At 38.5% G+C, this 13,568-nt stretch overlaps 1 protein-coding gene across 1 annotated transcript in view; it reads left to right on the top strand.

Annotated features, from left to right (window-relative positions):
* LOC140240814 (short transient receptor potential channel 4-like) overlaps positions 1–6,349 on the top strand; it is a 35,460-nt gene extending 29,111 nt beyond the window's left edge. The window contains exons 10-17 of the mRNA XM_072320586.1: positions 478–490; positions 548–679; positions 1,339–1,538; positions 2,512–2,716; positions 3,247–3,426; positions 4,828–4,872; positions 5,159–5,386; positions 6,065–6,349. Of these exons, the coding sequence (XP_072176687.1) occupies positions 478–490; positions 548–679; positions 1,339–1,538; positions 2,512–2,716; positions 3,247–3,426; positions 4,828–4,872; positions 5,159–5,386; positions 6,065–6,349 (1,288 nt within the window). The remainder of the gene's footprint in view (positions 1–477; positions 491–547; positions 680–1,338; positions 1,539–2,511; positions 2,717–3,246; positions 3,427–4,827; positions 4,873–5,158; positions 5,387–6,064) is intronic.
* The last annotated feature ends 7,219 nt before the right edge of the window (positions 6,350–13,568 follow it).

Below are 13,568 nucleotides of genomic sequence, written 5' to 3'. Positions count from 1 at the left end.
TAGGCAAGAAGTTTATTTACGTGTTTTGTTTTGTTTTTTGGCAAATCAATCATTTTTTTTTTTGAAGTTATAGCACTGACAAGTAATGTACCGAATGATAGTACAACTGCACTAGTTTCACTTTGCACATAACGAAATGTTGGTAAAGAAAGACTAGAGTGAGACGATGGAGATTGACGCATGCATACAGCATGAATCATGGTTTTGCAAGATAATTGAAAATATTGAAATTTATCTTGTATCATTATTGAACATAGATCATTGTTATGCGAGATATTTTGAAAACATTGAAAATATACCTTGCGTCAATAAAAAAAAAAAACGTAAGTCACTCTGTTGAGAGAGATATTTTGAAAATATTGAACATTTTTCTTGCATCATTAATGTCATTGAATGGAACGTATTCCCTCAGAAGTTAGCCAAAATCCAAAGTTGAATATGTTAACGCAGTCTGTTTATGAAAGTGTTTTGGATGAGATTCTCAATTGAAGCTAAAGGAATATATGTTACGAATTAACGCACTTTTTCGATGATAACATATCGACAGACGCAGGAAGACAGGGGTATCAGCAAAAGGGGCGATGCGATAGCAACGTGCAATTTCGACGACTTCGAGAGAAGCGAATGGAAGGCGTACAACCCTATTCTCATAGCGGAGGCTTTGTTCGCCATCGCAAAGGTCAGGCAGGGTTCACCACTACCACGTGACTCCTACTATTCATTTTGATTGGGTATCAAATAAAAGTGGGAAGCAAAATAAGTTCACACCCTCATGCGTTCTCCTTTATTCTACATAATTCTAATGTTCAACGAGACATTTTTATTGACAGATGTCTCTTTTCTAAGACATGTCAGATACGAAATGCACCAAAATGATGTATTCTCTTTATTGCTTGTTGATTGTTCTTTTGGCTAGGATGAGCTTGTGTGAGAGAAAAGTGCCTGTACAGAACTTATCATGTTAACGATTCCTGTAGTACCTCACCCCCACCACCACCATCACCACTAAAAACAGAGTTTAAGTTTTATGGAAGAGGACAATTATATTTTGCGAAGAATAAGAACAATAATAAGCTATATTATAAAGTAACTTTATTTATTTACTTATTTTGTGCTGTTTCATTTTGTTTAAGAGCAAACTAGTCTTCACAGAGCCCACGGGCCTGCTTTACAAACACAAAGAGAGCCCTTTATTTATTCGTACAAAAAAAAAAATGAGTGTATTGGATTACTCTCTGAAAGGTTACTTAAAAAATACGGAAAAGGAAGACAAGAAGATCCGCAAGCCTCACTCATTGTCCATTAATTTTTGTCTTCATGTTTGTTGTTTTTTCATAGGTACTTAGTTTTCTAAGGCCCATTTGCATCACCGTGGTCAACCGCCATGTCGGGCCCATGCAGATCTCTCTAGGCGGCATGATCATGGACATTGGCAAGTTCCTGCTCATCTTCTGCTTCGTGTGGTTCGCCTTCTCGCTCGGTATGAACCAGCTCTACTGGTACTACTCGCATTTCATCTGCTCGCAGCCGTTCGAAACGTGAGTCACTGTCGCCGAGATTGTTTCTTTCGTCACTGCGATCGCTGTCGTTTCATTGTGGATTATTCTTTCCTATTTTAACTTTGCTTTCTTATCATAATTATTGTTGTTGTATGGTTGTTTTGATTTTATTATTGCTCATCGCGATTTTGGTATTGTTTAAAGCTCCACTTAAAGTGAGGTATATGCAACAGTTACCCTAATCAAGATCAAATAAATTCAATTCAATCCAATTTTCTGTGTAAATATCTTCAGATATATAAAGCACAAATGAAAATGAAAAAGAATAGAACGTTGTTACGTAACAGACTTGGCGATCTTACGGCTGTGGATTGTTCGGATCAAGGAAAGGCATGTAACAATTCCAGTGTCATATGGTCAGGTAATATGTTTGCCTTTGAATACAAGCAATGAACTCCTCTGTAATTGTATTTAATATAATAAGGATTATGAAGGAAGTATTTCAAATTCAGCTGGGTGAGGGTATTTTCAAGTACTACGGAGAACCAGCTCTTATCCCTTACTACCCAAGCGCACCGAACGGGGCGTGGCCCGGAGACTGAGAGTTAGTCTGCCACGTTTCTGAGCTGACAGTGATTCTAAACTAACCAATCACGGTGCACACATCGTCTTCCTCTTTACGTCTTTCTCTTTACGTCTTTGTTTTAGTTTGTTGTTATTGTTGATGAAATACACTTTATATATTATATCATACCATCTTCATAGTCACGTAGTGCGCGTTGTGTCACTTCCTCCAAAACATGAATATTTGATGCAGTGTCCACTCGAGGAGGAAAGAGTGACGTCAACACATCCTCTTTCTTTCTTTGACACCATCCACATGCTGACGTCATAGACGAAGCGCGCATGTTTGATAAGCCGCCAGACTCCGTTTCCCTTTCCCATCTGATGTTTATTACTACCTTTCATCTCTCTCCTACTCCTCCTTCTCCTCCTCCAATATGCGATCCAGGCTCGGGGAAACCATGGCGACGCTATTTTGGGCGCTGTTCGGACTCCCCGACATGAACATCGTCAACCTCTCGCGAGCGAATATCGATCACACGTTCACGCAGACGGTGGGAAACTTCCTCTACGCCACGTATCACGTGGTTTCTATCGTCGTGCTGCTGAACGTGCTTATTGCTATGATGAGCAATACGTACACGCGTGTAGAGGTAAGGCCGCTGTGTGATCGATGGGACTGTTATTAAAAGTAAAATCCCATTTCATGCTCAAGTTAGATTTAACCGTTTTTGTTGTTGTTGTGCCATGGATTTTGAACAGTGTGTCCAGCGCTATGGGGTTTCCTGTGTCAGTTTGCACTCAAAGCCCACAAAGGGTTAATCAGTATGATAAAATGAGACAGGCAAGCCTCATTGAAATCGGAAACACTAGAAAATTAAATAGAAAAGTTGTAAAGTTCCAAATGTAAATCACCAGACACTGATATTTGTCCCAACCTTACATACAAACTAGATCAAACAGTGATGTCATTACCTTCATGGTTAAATGATTTTAGAAAAGGACAAAGAAAAAGAGGACGTAACAGAAAAAGAAGAAATAAAAGAAAAGAAGAAGAAAAAGAAGAAAACAATTCTTTAATGATGAAGGATGCTGCAACGAGACATATATCTAATAGTGATGTTTTCATTACGCTGCGATTCATTCACGAGGCCTCTCTCCATCCGACTTTCCCTCCCTATAGATGGACGCAGACATCGAGTGGAAGTTCTCACGGTCCAAACTGTGGATGAGCTACTTCGACGATCTCGGCACAGTGCCCCCGCCCTTCAATATCATCCCTACTCCAAAGGCCTTCTTCTACTTCTTCCGCTGGCTCTTCTGTGACGTGTGTTGCAGGGGCGAGATGGCAAAACAATATAAGGTGACGACAACCACAAAAAATATTAAAAATTATCTCATTGTCAACCCTCTTTTTTGCCCCCTCCTTTTCCCTTTCTCCAATTTGAGGAAAGGGCAAAGAAAAGGATAGATCAAAGTAGAGAAAAGGGAAAGGAAGATAAAAGAGAAGAAGAACAAAGAGCAGAAGGCGATGATAAAAGCGGAGAAGGAGCAAGAAGTGGAAGTAAAGAAGGAAGAGAAGGAAAAAGGAAGAAGGAGAAAAGGTGGAAATAAAGTAGTAGACGACAGGAAAGAATAAGGAAGTGGAAGAGGGAAAATCAAAGGGGTGTCAGTGTGGACTTTTCCTTACTTCCTCATTTTTTTTTTTGCCTTTATAATTATATCGGAAGGGTGCGTGAATAGATTTTTTCCCTTCAGTCTACCTCCTTCTCATCACTTTATCCTATCAAGCCTCATTATCAAGTGTTATTAAATTCAAACCACAAAGCCTAATAAAGTGAGACACATACTAGCTTAGCACTGTAAACGAATAATAGTGATAATGATTATTGAGGTGAAGCACAGATTCACTTTTGTGGTAATCAAAAAAGAAAGAAAGAAAGAAAGATATTTCTAATGATATGTGGGAAGTCGCCAGGGATGCTACCAGTTGGAAATACGGATCTTGTCCTCTAAGTGATGCAGTATGATGTATGCCTGTGCGTAAACGTCCCAACGGATGGAGGATCGGCGCAGACTACCAAGTGCCGACGTTGAGCCGTAAGGTGTCAACACGTAAATGGAGCACCTGGTCCTCAGAACGAACGATCTAAATATAATGTATACACGACATAGACAGTCACCGACAACATTCAGAACAGAGAAAGGACAACAAAAACAACAGCAATGAGTGCTCTCATCTATAAGACCATATTGAAATAGGTAAACGCACTCCAATAGAGAATGAGAAAAATGAGAAAAGGGGAGGGGTAGGAGGAAGGGGACATAAAAACAGCGATATCCAGTGATTGATAGATAGAGAGATTGCTGATAGAGGTTACGTTAGGGGCACACAGTGAAAAATACCACCTCATACCACCTCATGCGACGGTACTGGGCTGCACTTTCCAATGGGATGGCCTCCTAGGTCAAACATCGTCATTTAATAAGAGTCAAATATACATTGTGCGCGTTCCATGGAAGTGAACTTCTCCTTCACCTGACCTCTGCTCAAAGTCAATGGTGAATTGAGACACTCATCTCTCTCTCTCTCTCTCTCCCTCTCTTCCCTTCTGTCTTTCCCTCTATTTTTCTCCTTTTTGTTTTGATTAATTGATTGATTTAGTGTGTCTGTCTGTCTGTGTGTGCGTGTGATTGTATGCACTTTTGAATGCAGTTATGTTTTTAATGTGTTTATACTCATCTTTTTTTCCACATTCTGCAGGAACGGCTTAAAAGTTTGGTCGATGAGAGACAATTGCGTTTCAAAGTAAGTTTTGACTTTCTGCTACATACTTTAGGTTATCCTTTGTCTTACATCACATATCTTAGCCTAGTTTTTCCTGCCATGCAGGCTTTTATGTAATTTTTTATACATGAGATGAGCTTTATCTGTTCTCAACTTTCGGAGCTGCATTTACCAGAATGCGTGGTTTCTCTAATCCATTCTTTTACTCTTTTTCTTTTCACATCTACTTTAATCTGTCCGTCAATCTATTTTTCGTTTTTGCATTTTTCTTTCTTAATTCTTTACTTGTTTGTTCCTCTGTCTACAGGAAGTATCAGACCATTTGGTGAGGAGGTACCACTTTGAAAAGCGCCACCAAGAGGAGGATGACGACCAGGCGAATATTCTCAACGAGCTGAAGCAAGATATATCGGGATTCAAGTTCGAGATGTTCGAGGCTCTGGGCGAGATGGACAAGAAGATACGGCAGGTCGAGGCAAAAGTTCACGATAAAGACCTCGATGACGACGAGACGTTAGGCACCGGCATGTTCCAGGTAAGGGTCGAGTTGTAAAGGGCGAATTGTTGAGGCCGAGGGTTTGTCTTTATGTTTGTAAGGCAATACCTGTTTGTATGTTTGCTTCAAAGAGAATGCTGGTGTAAAATATTAGTATATTTGCTCATATTCATTAAAGTTTTAACTCGAAGGAGCTAGTATCGAGGAATTCAATTCATCTATTCCTATGATAATACGTCTCCTGTCAGTACTTAACTTGGAATGTTGTTGGAGATCCTAGTTGCTGCATAGGTAGTCCACACAAAACGTCAACTCACTCACAGTCAAAGAAAAATAATGTATAACAGGATAAAGCTCTATCGTTGAATACATAAGCATTCTTGCCATTGATAAGATGATTGTTGCTCATTTTGTTGGTCATTATCTATCACTGTGTTCGTTTCAAACGCAAAGTGATTAGCGATTCTTCTTGTCTGTTGTAAGATGTATCGACAGCCATTTATCCAACTGATTGATCTTACTAACTTTGTTTACTGCTTAGTGTTTTTATTATCGTAGTTATTGTCAGTCGTAGGCCTAATAATCAGTTTTATCTTAAATGTGATTTTTATCGTCATCATTACTACCACCCTCACGGGGGTCGTTATCATGTTGTTGTTTGTCGCTCCCCCCCCCCCCCTCCCCTCCATCCCATTTCTCCACCTTTCCGATAAAAAGGCGCTCCGTGATGCGATGAAGGAACCAGAGCGTCGCGACAGCATGTTATCGCTCTCGTCGGGTTGCTCCGAGGCCATGGTCGACATGGCGGCGGCCAAGACGGAAAAGAAGCCGAAGTGGCTGGACGAAGGCGACGTTGAGCTCCAGCCGCTGGTCCCGCCAGTCACCAACACGACGCGGGCGGAGCCGCCACCGACGTCGCCACCCAACGGCATCCACGCAAACCAACTCCGATTCATCGACGAGGACGATACACTAGGCACCCACCGGAACACTGAAGTATAGTCTTAGCTTAGGCTGTTTGTGCTTCTTCCGGATCTGTGCTATGAAAAAAAAAAATGATAATAAAAGCTACACTCGCTTCCTCTTTCGTAGTTGCTCCGTGGTTCGCACGTCATCGTTTTCACGCTAATACTGGAGAACAATATCTTGACTTTTTTATGTACGTGTGTAGTAGCACGGCTGCTATCTGTGACATGAGAAAGAGTTTAGTGAACGTTTTATATCGAACTCATGCCTGATTCGTGCTTTTCATCTTCTCATCTGACATAGAGGCAACCATGCATATTTTGTTGTGTTGTATGTCTTCTTTTTTTTTTTCGTGCGTAGTACTATTATCAGTAGAGGAGCCACATGAACCTGTTGTTACGTCACAATCGAGTCACTGACATGCCATTTTACGTAGGACTGTCGTTTGTTTATCATGAATGAAACACACAGTGAGTTTCGGAATGACGCATTAGTCTTGTTCAATGCTTTTGCTGTATTCTCTGTCCTGTGAAGCTTACCAGCAACGCCAGATTTTATATCTTAAACAACTCAATAATCGTTTTTTTTTTTCCTGTCTAATCTCAAAGGATTGAACGTTTCGAGGAATTTCATCACAAGGTAATGTGTCAAGTTTTTGTTCTCTGTCCAAGGATATATCTTGAAAACATCCTGTGCAGCAATTCTTTCTTCATAGCTTTGCCGTGATACAGAATTAATGCAATCTGCCCTTCAGATACTTCAGTCTTCTCTCATTTATCAAGTCATTTCGCTGTTGTTATTGTTGCTCTTATAAACAATGAGGGAGACATAAGGATGACTAAAATTCGAAGGAACGCATATGCGCATACAGACATAGCCGAACGAGGGCATTCGGAACTCCAGTTTGTGTAATTGGCATAAACTCTATTGAAAGGGGATTTTATATTTAAAGGTTGATACTTCGACAATTGTGACGTCTATGTACCTCTGTATCCATAAACGCTTTAAAAGGACTGTCCATGAAGGTTTATTTAGGCCTACTTGCGTTGAAACAGCTTGGAAACTTCAGATTAAAGAAAATAAGCAATATTAAATTCCATCGATGCTAATTGCCTATGACATTAGTTTTGCCATATCTGGTTTTGATGTGCTCAATTTGATTGTTCCTCAACTCTTTTTCCTCCAGAGAGGGACGTACAGTGTAAAGGGAGGGATGGCCAAAAGTTGCCGTCAAAGCAAATATCAAATAGTGCCCCCAACGATGAGAGCCATAGTAGAATTTTGTAATCCCCACGAATTGGCAATCTACAAAAATATCGGATGTATTAAAAGCGAAACGGACAAAAAGTGATGAGACACCAAGTAACAGGCTGCAACGATTGCAAGTTTACACCTGGATGACGATGGTGTGCACATTGATTGTGCATTGTATGATGATAAGACAAAGGAACAATAGAGTTCATTACTAGTATCATAAGATAACCACCGTATTTCAGCCTACACTTTCAAAAGCTCTTGGAGATATCTACGGCAAGCGAAACATGTAGGGCAGCTTAAGGTTACGCGTATTACAAATTATACATGTGGGTAAATAGATGAAAGAGATCGCAAGCAGATAGTTGTAAATTGGGAGCGTTGACATTCGGCTTTTCATACTTAGCTCGTAGCAGTCTGGCTTGCACCACTATTACGCGTCATGCTGTGTATTTCGTATGTGTGTGAGCTTTACAGATGTTATTTTTTATTGGTATCTTTCCTATATGCTTCTCTCATGGCGTTACTTCTAAAGTAGTTTGGTTCACATTCATAAGAACCAGGTAGAGTCTTCTTCTTGCAAAAGCTTGGTTTGGTAATTCTTGTTCATTATTTTATATACGTGTGGCGCTGCGAAACTTCTTGTCAAAATTATTCCGTACTTTTGTTGTTCGTTTCTTCCACGAGGCTCTTGTAATAGCTTGGTGTTATCAGCCACGTATTGTGTATTGGAAATGATAAGTATCACTGAGTGAGACGTTGCATTTTCAATTCTTGCTTTTGAATATTCATATCAACAGAATGCTTTCTTTTTCAGCTGCAGAGCACGGTTGCATGGAAGTTGTAAGTCATGCCAAGTTGTCAGTCTCAGACAATTTCAGTAAAATCCTTGGTTTTGTTTGGCTGAGAAGCTCTGATGATCAGTGACTGTTACTATGGTAATTGTCGGAGATTGACAGTTTGGTAGGGCTGACAACTTTCATGAAACGGTGCTTAGGTCTAAGTTGACTTTTAAACCATAGCCATCATTTCCAAGGTTACAAAAAAGGAATGACAGTTTCGTGCGTTTTGTTTTCATACTGAGAGTCAATGAGTTGAACATTTAGCGTCTATCAAGTTATGGCGCTAAAAGGTGAAATCATCAAAACAAAATTCCATAGAAAATCTGAGGAAATAAGTACAGAAATCTAAAGATTATGAAAGCCAAATTTAGGAATACTGGCGCAACTCACAATCGGAACTCGTCGCTAATGTTTGTGGTTACATATTTCATTACACGCCATTCTCACGTTTGGAGAAACATCTTGTTGGAATTTGGAGAGCAGGCTTGCAGGAGTGTGGCACTGCCCCGTGTAGCTGACGCGTTTGTTCAGTTTGTCTTGATTTGATGTGATATGGCTTTTTCTTCCTCCTCTGCGTTATAATGGCATCATTTCCGTACAGACACAAACTCGTAAACTATTTTCTCATGACTTATTTAATGAAGACAGGTGCTATACCTGTTGTCTCGTTAAATGGATGGTATAGTTTTGGTTGAGATGGCGCCTCAGGTTTCCAACTTTTTTTGAGATAATGAGAAACCACTAATAAAGTATTGAAATGCAAACAGTTCTTAGAGGAATTCAAGTATATTTTGATGAAAATAATTGGTCTTGATATGGCTGACATATCCAAAAACAAAGAGGTCTTAATAAGAGGTGGGTCCCGCCTTTTATTAAAACCACTTTGTTTTACTTGGTATTTTGATATCCCAGCCATTTAAAAGCGATTTTCATCAAATAAACTTTGATTTTCTTTTATAATTGCATGCTCATTAATTTGTGTATTTCATGAGTGGCTTCTAATTATCTCGAAAAAGGACAGGTACCCATCACAACAAATCTATACCATCCCTTTAATCTAAAACATTCCGTTCTCCATTATGATAATTGACACCAATCTTTGAAGTCATGACATCAATTTCAATACAACGATTGAGGAAAAACACCCATGAGTGTTACTATTCCAGCATTCGATGTTCAATTTTATTGATGCTCTAAGGATGGCGATTTCTGCAATCCTTGTATCTCATTATGGAGAGAGAAAAATAATATCACATGTATAAAGTTTGATGCAAAGCTTAAAGTATGCAAAAGGTTGCTTTGTTAAGTTTAGTCAATGCTATTAATGATATCATGGCTATAGTTCGTATTATTATCATCGATGAATTTTCCAATTATCACAATAAGCATAATTAGCTTAATATAATGTAATCAGCATGTATTTCATGCAAACATGATTATTTTGTAATCATTCATTGAATCGTTGTATAGTAATCATTCATTGTAAATTGCGCTATTTGTTAAGGTTTGCGCAAGTAAAACTAACAAGATACCATTAGTAGCGTAATAATACAGGGGTGAGGTCTGGGTTTTTAAGTTGAAAAAAAAAACAACAAACGTTATTGTGAATTCAGACCTGTCGAGCACTATACAAAGTAAAGGACATGATAACGTGAGTTTGTCCATGTACCCCCAAATTTTTTTTTATTAAAACCCACTTCATGATCTTGTGTAATTCCACTTTCCTACCCCGCATCAGGCATAGCGCTGAAGGAACACGTGGAACAACCCGTATAGAGGCTCAAAGGAGGCTCTTCGATTGGTCAACTCACATCACGTGATCAGCAGATGGCAATTTGACAAAAGAGAAAAAGAGAAGGATAAAAACGAAAGCAAGAAAGACTGTACTAACATCATCTCATGGGAAACGTGCACATTGAGGGTTTGGGGGAATTAGCCAGTGTCTTGTAGTCTCACGTATTTTTAGTGTTTTTTAATGTCTTATTTTTGAGGAAAAAAAAAATCATGCTGGTTGGAGTCTTGGGGACAGAGAGTCAACGGATGTAAAATATGGACTGGACCTTAAAATATCTGTTGCAATATCTTTTTATTGCTCAGAATGTCAATGTCGACACAAGCCCATCATCATTGTCGACGAGCAACATTTTGAGGAGTGTGTGTACTTAACCCGTTCACTGCCGGGTTCTAACATCAGCGTAGACTTTTCGATGTAATTATTAGGTTCCCAAGGTAATGAATTATACTGTCTTGATTAGGACAACAACAACAACAACATATAGATATATATATATGAATATGAAAATAAACAGAAGGAGAAAAGAAAAGAAAACCAGACGAGAAATACGAAAAAAAAATGCCAAGAGTCAAGGATATTTTTTTCTTTTTCTTTGTTTGTTTTAACGGAGGAGTTATAGGAATTATGTTGGTAGTCAGTGGTAGTAAATGGCAGAGGGCACATCATGTTCCTGTACATTTAAGCCATTGTTTTGTTATCTTTACGGAGACTGGTCAAAACTCGGAAGTAGCGGGTTAAGAGCAGATACCTGATTAATGCTCATAATAAGTTGTCAAAACTATCAATAGGGATCTTTACATCTGCGACGTGGACGTTAAGAGGGGAAAAACTGTTCTGCTCATGCGCAAGACCACATCAAAAACGATCTCGCGTCGTCTGAGTTTTCACGAGGGTTTTGGGCTTGCGTCCGCTCTAATTCACGACGCAGAGAACTACTTGATGCCATGATGACGAACGACATATGGGGGCGCTATTTTATTTTGTGTAGCTGCATCTTCGCGAAATTTAAAGCTACAGCTTTCCAAGACGACGCAGAGAGAGAGAGGAGAACGGTCAACGATACCGCCGTCTTTAACGTTCGCGTCGCAGATCTAGAGCTTGCTATCATGCAGACTAGACTGGACGATCTAATTTGTGTGTCAGTGGTCGGTGTGATATAAGAGTAAATGAATTTCAAAACAGTGAGAATCAGTAGTGATTATACTGCGTCAACTAACAACAGAGAGATGTCGGGGTGATTTCAAACGGTATATCAACTGCGAGATCCTTATCATTATCCTGTGTTGATCTATATTGTTTCCACGAACTCTGAGAATTAAGTAATGCTATAATCATTATCGTAGGCTTTAGTACAGTGTATTTTCTTCTTTTTTTTTGGCAATATCAACGTGTATCAACTTATCTGGCGAAAGGCAGATACGAGACCAAAGAAGAATCAAAAGTTATAGTAGCTATTTTCACATGGGAACCTGGGAATATCATGACCACCGCTTACCGAATCTTGCAGTTTCGGTATTCTTTTCTTTTTTTTGTGTGTGTTTTTTTTTTTTGGGGGGTTTTTTTTTTTTTTTTTTTGCTATGTTGTTGTGCTTTTTTTTTCTCCTTGTGGATTACATATACTTACATCACAGGAATACATAACGCATCTATGCTCATTTACTGTTGAGAAATCTTAACATCCCACTCACAATATTCGGTGTATAGCTGCAAGTTGACATTCTCACGAAATATCATGGCGTCTTCCCGTGTAGCAATTAGGAAGACATTTTGACTCCACTCCGTGTACAGATGTTTCACGCTGAGAGAGAAAGTGGTAAAAGTGGTACAGTATGTAAATGTCAAATACCATCCTTCATTGTGAGGCATAATTTTCTCCGACTTATTTTATTACTTCTGCCGTATTATTATCATTGTTATTTTCATTATTGTTGTCATTACCTTTATTATTATATGTGTAGTTATAGAAAAAAAAATAATTGTAATTAGTATCATCATCATACTTGTCAACATAATTATAATTGTTTCTGTTATCATAATATTATTACTATTCTATTATTATTATTATTATTATTATTATTATTATTATTATTATTATTATATTGTTATTGTTATCATTATTATTTTCGTTATCATAACAATTATTATATTATCGTAATTTTCATCATCGTCATCATCACTAATGATATTCTAGTTACTATTGCAATCATTAGAACACGTACTACTTTTTCGTTTCATTCTTCCTCTTGTGTTTTTTTTTCTTTATGTGTATTTTTGTTTGTTTTTTGTCTATAAAAACGGAGACCAAAATGAATGAAGAAATTCACTTGAGACGAAATAGCCCATGAACTTTTTCCAGACCCTGCCACTTAAATGAAATCCCTTTCTCATGAGAGTGGAAAGTCCTAGTTTATCATGCACAGGACCCCACCAGACTTCCGCCAGAAACTGGTCTAACTTTACAACAGGAGGTTTTGTTTGCGAACACCCACATCAGAAGAACTTGCGTAGATATAACATAGCAATTATGATAATTATGTGTATGATCACCCATAAGACGTGTCCCACAATTCAGTCCGCGAGCAGGGTGAGCGTAGTTAAACAATTGAACCGTTAAAAAAGAAACAAGTTTGGTCATTTCAGCAATAAGGTACCTAACAATCAAGAGAATATTATATCATACTATACCTGTCGTTACAAAAGCACGTTTTTGTTTTGTTTTTTAATTTTACCATTTTCCAACTGTGTAGACTTTTAAGATTCCAACTATAATACATGTATATACGTCAAATATTCAAACATTTACATTCACTTGGTCTCGTGTCAATGGGGTTAATACGTGTATATCTTATTTTTTGTACGAGATGCACCGACGAGAGATAATATTAAGCATGCACAACTTAAAATAAAATATGACTTTTCGGCTATATATGCTTACCACTTGGCGTTCAATTTTCTAAATGATATGATCAGTAAAACGGCATTCCTAAACGCTATACCGGGAATGCAAACCAAACAAATCAAAGGTGTCCAAACTGCTTGCGCGCATGCGCGAAATAAGGAATCCAAAATTAATCAACTTTTTTTTTCCGACAATTCTACATATTACATTATTCATATCCGCCGTATAAAATGGTGATTGTATTCGTAGGCAATCACCTCCAAAGGCATAGGTCTACTTGCGTGGAAGGTAGCAATTATGCGCGGAAATCTATTTGCCTTGCTTTTCATGATCAAAATTTTAATGTTCAAACAGCGTTTCTGATACTAGTAATTTTTGTATTCCTTTTGCATCTATACAAAGAATAAAAAGTGTGGCAGTGTCTACTAGAATATTAAACTCGTGTTATAAAGAGGACATAGGGCG

The sequence above is a fragment of the Diadema setosum genome, chromosome 17, assembly GCF_964275005.1.
Source record: "Diadema setosum chromosome 17, eeDiaSeto1, whole genome shotgun sequence".
NCBI lineage: Eukaryota > Metazoa > Echinodermata > Echinoidea > Diadematoida > Diadematidae > Diadema > Diadema setosum.
The sequence above is the reverse complement of the archived record's forward strand: the minus strand, read 5'-3'. Positions and strand labels throughout refer to the sequence as shown.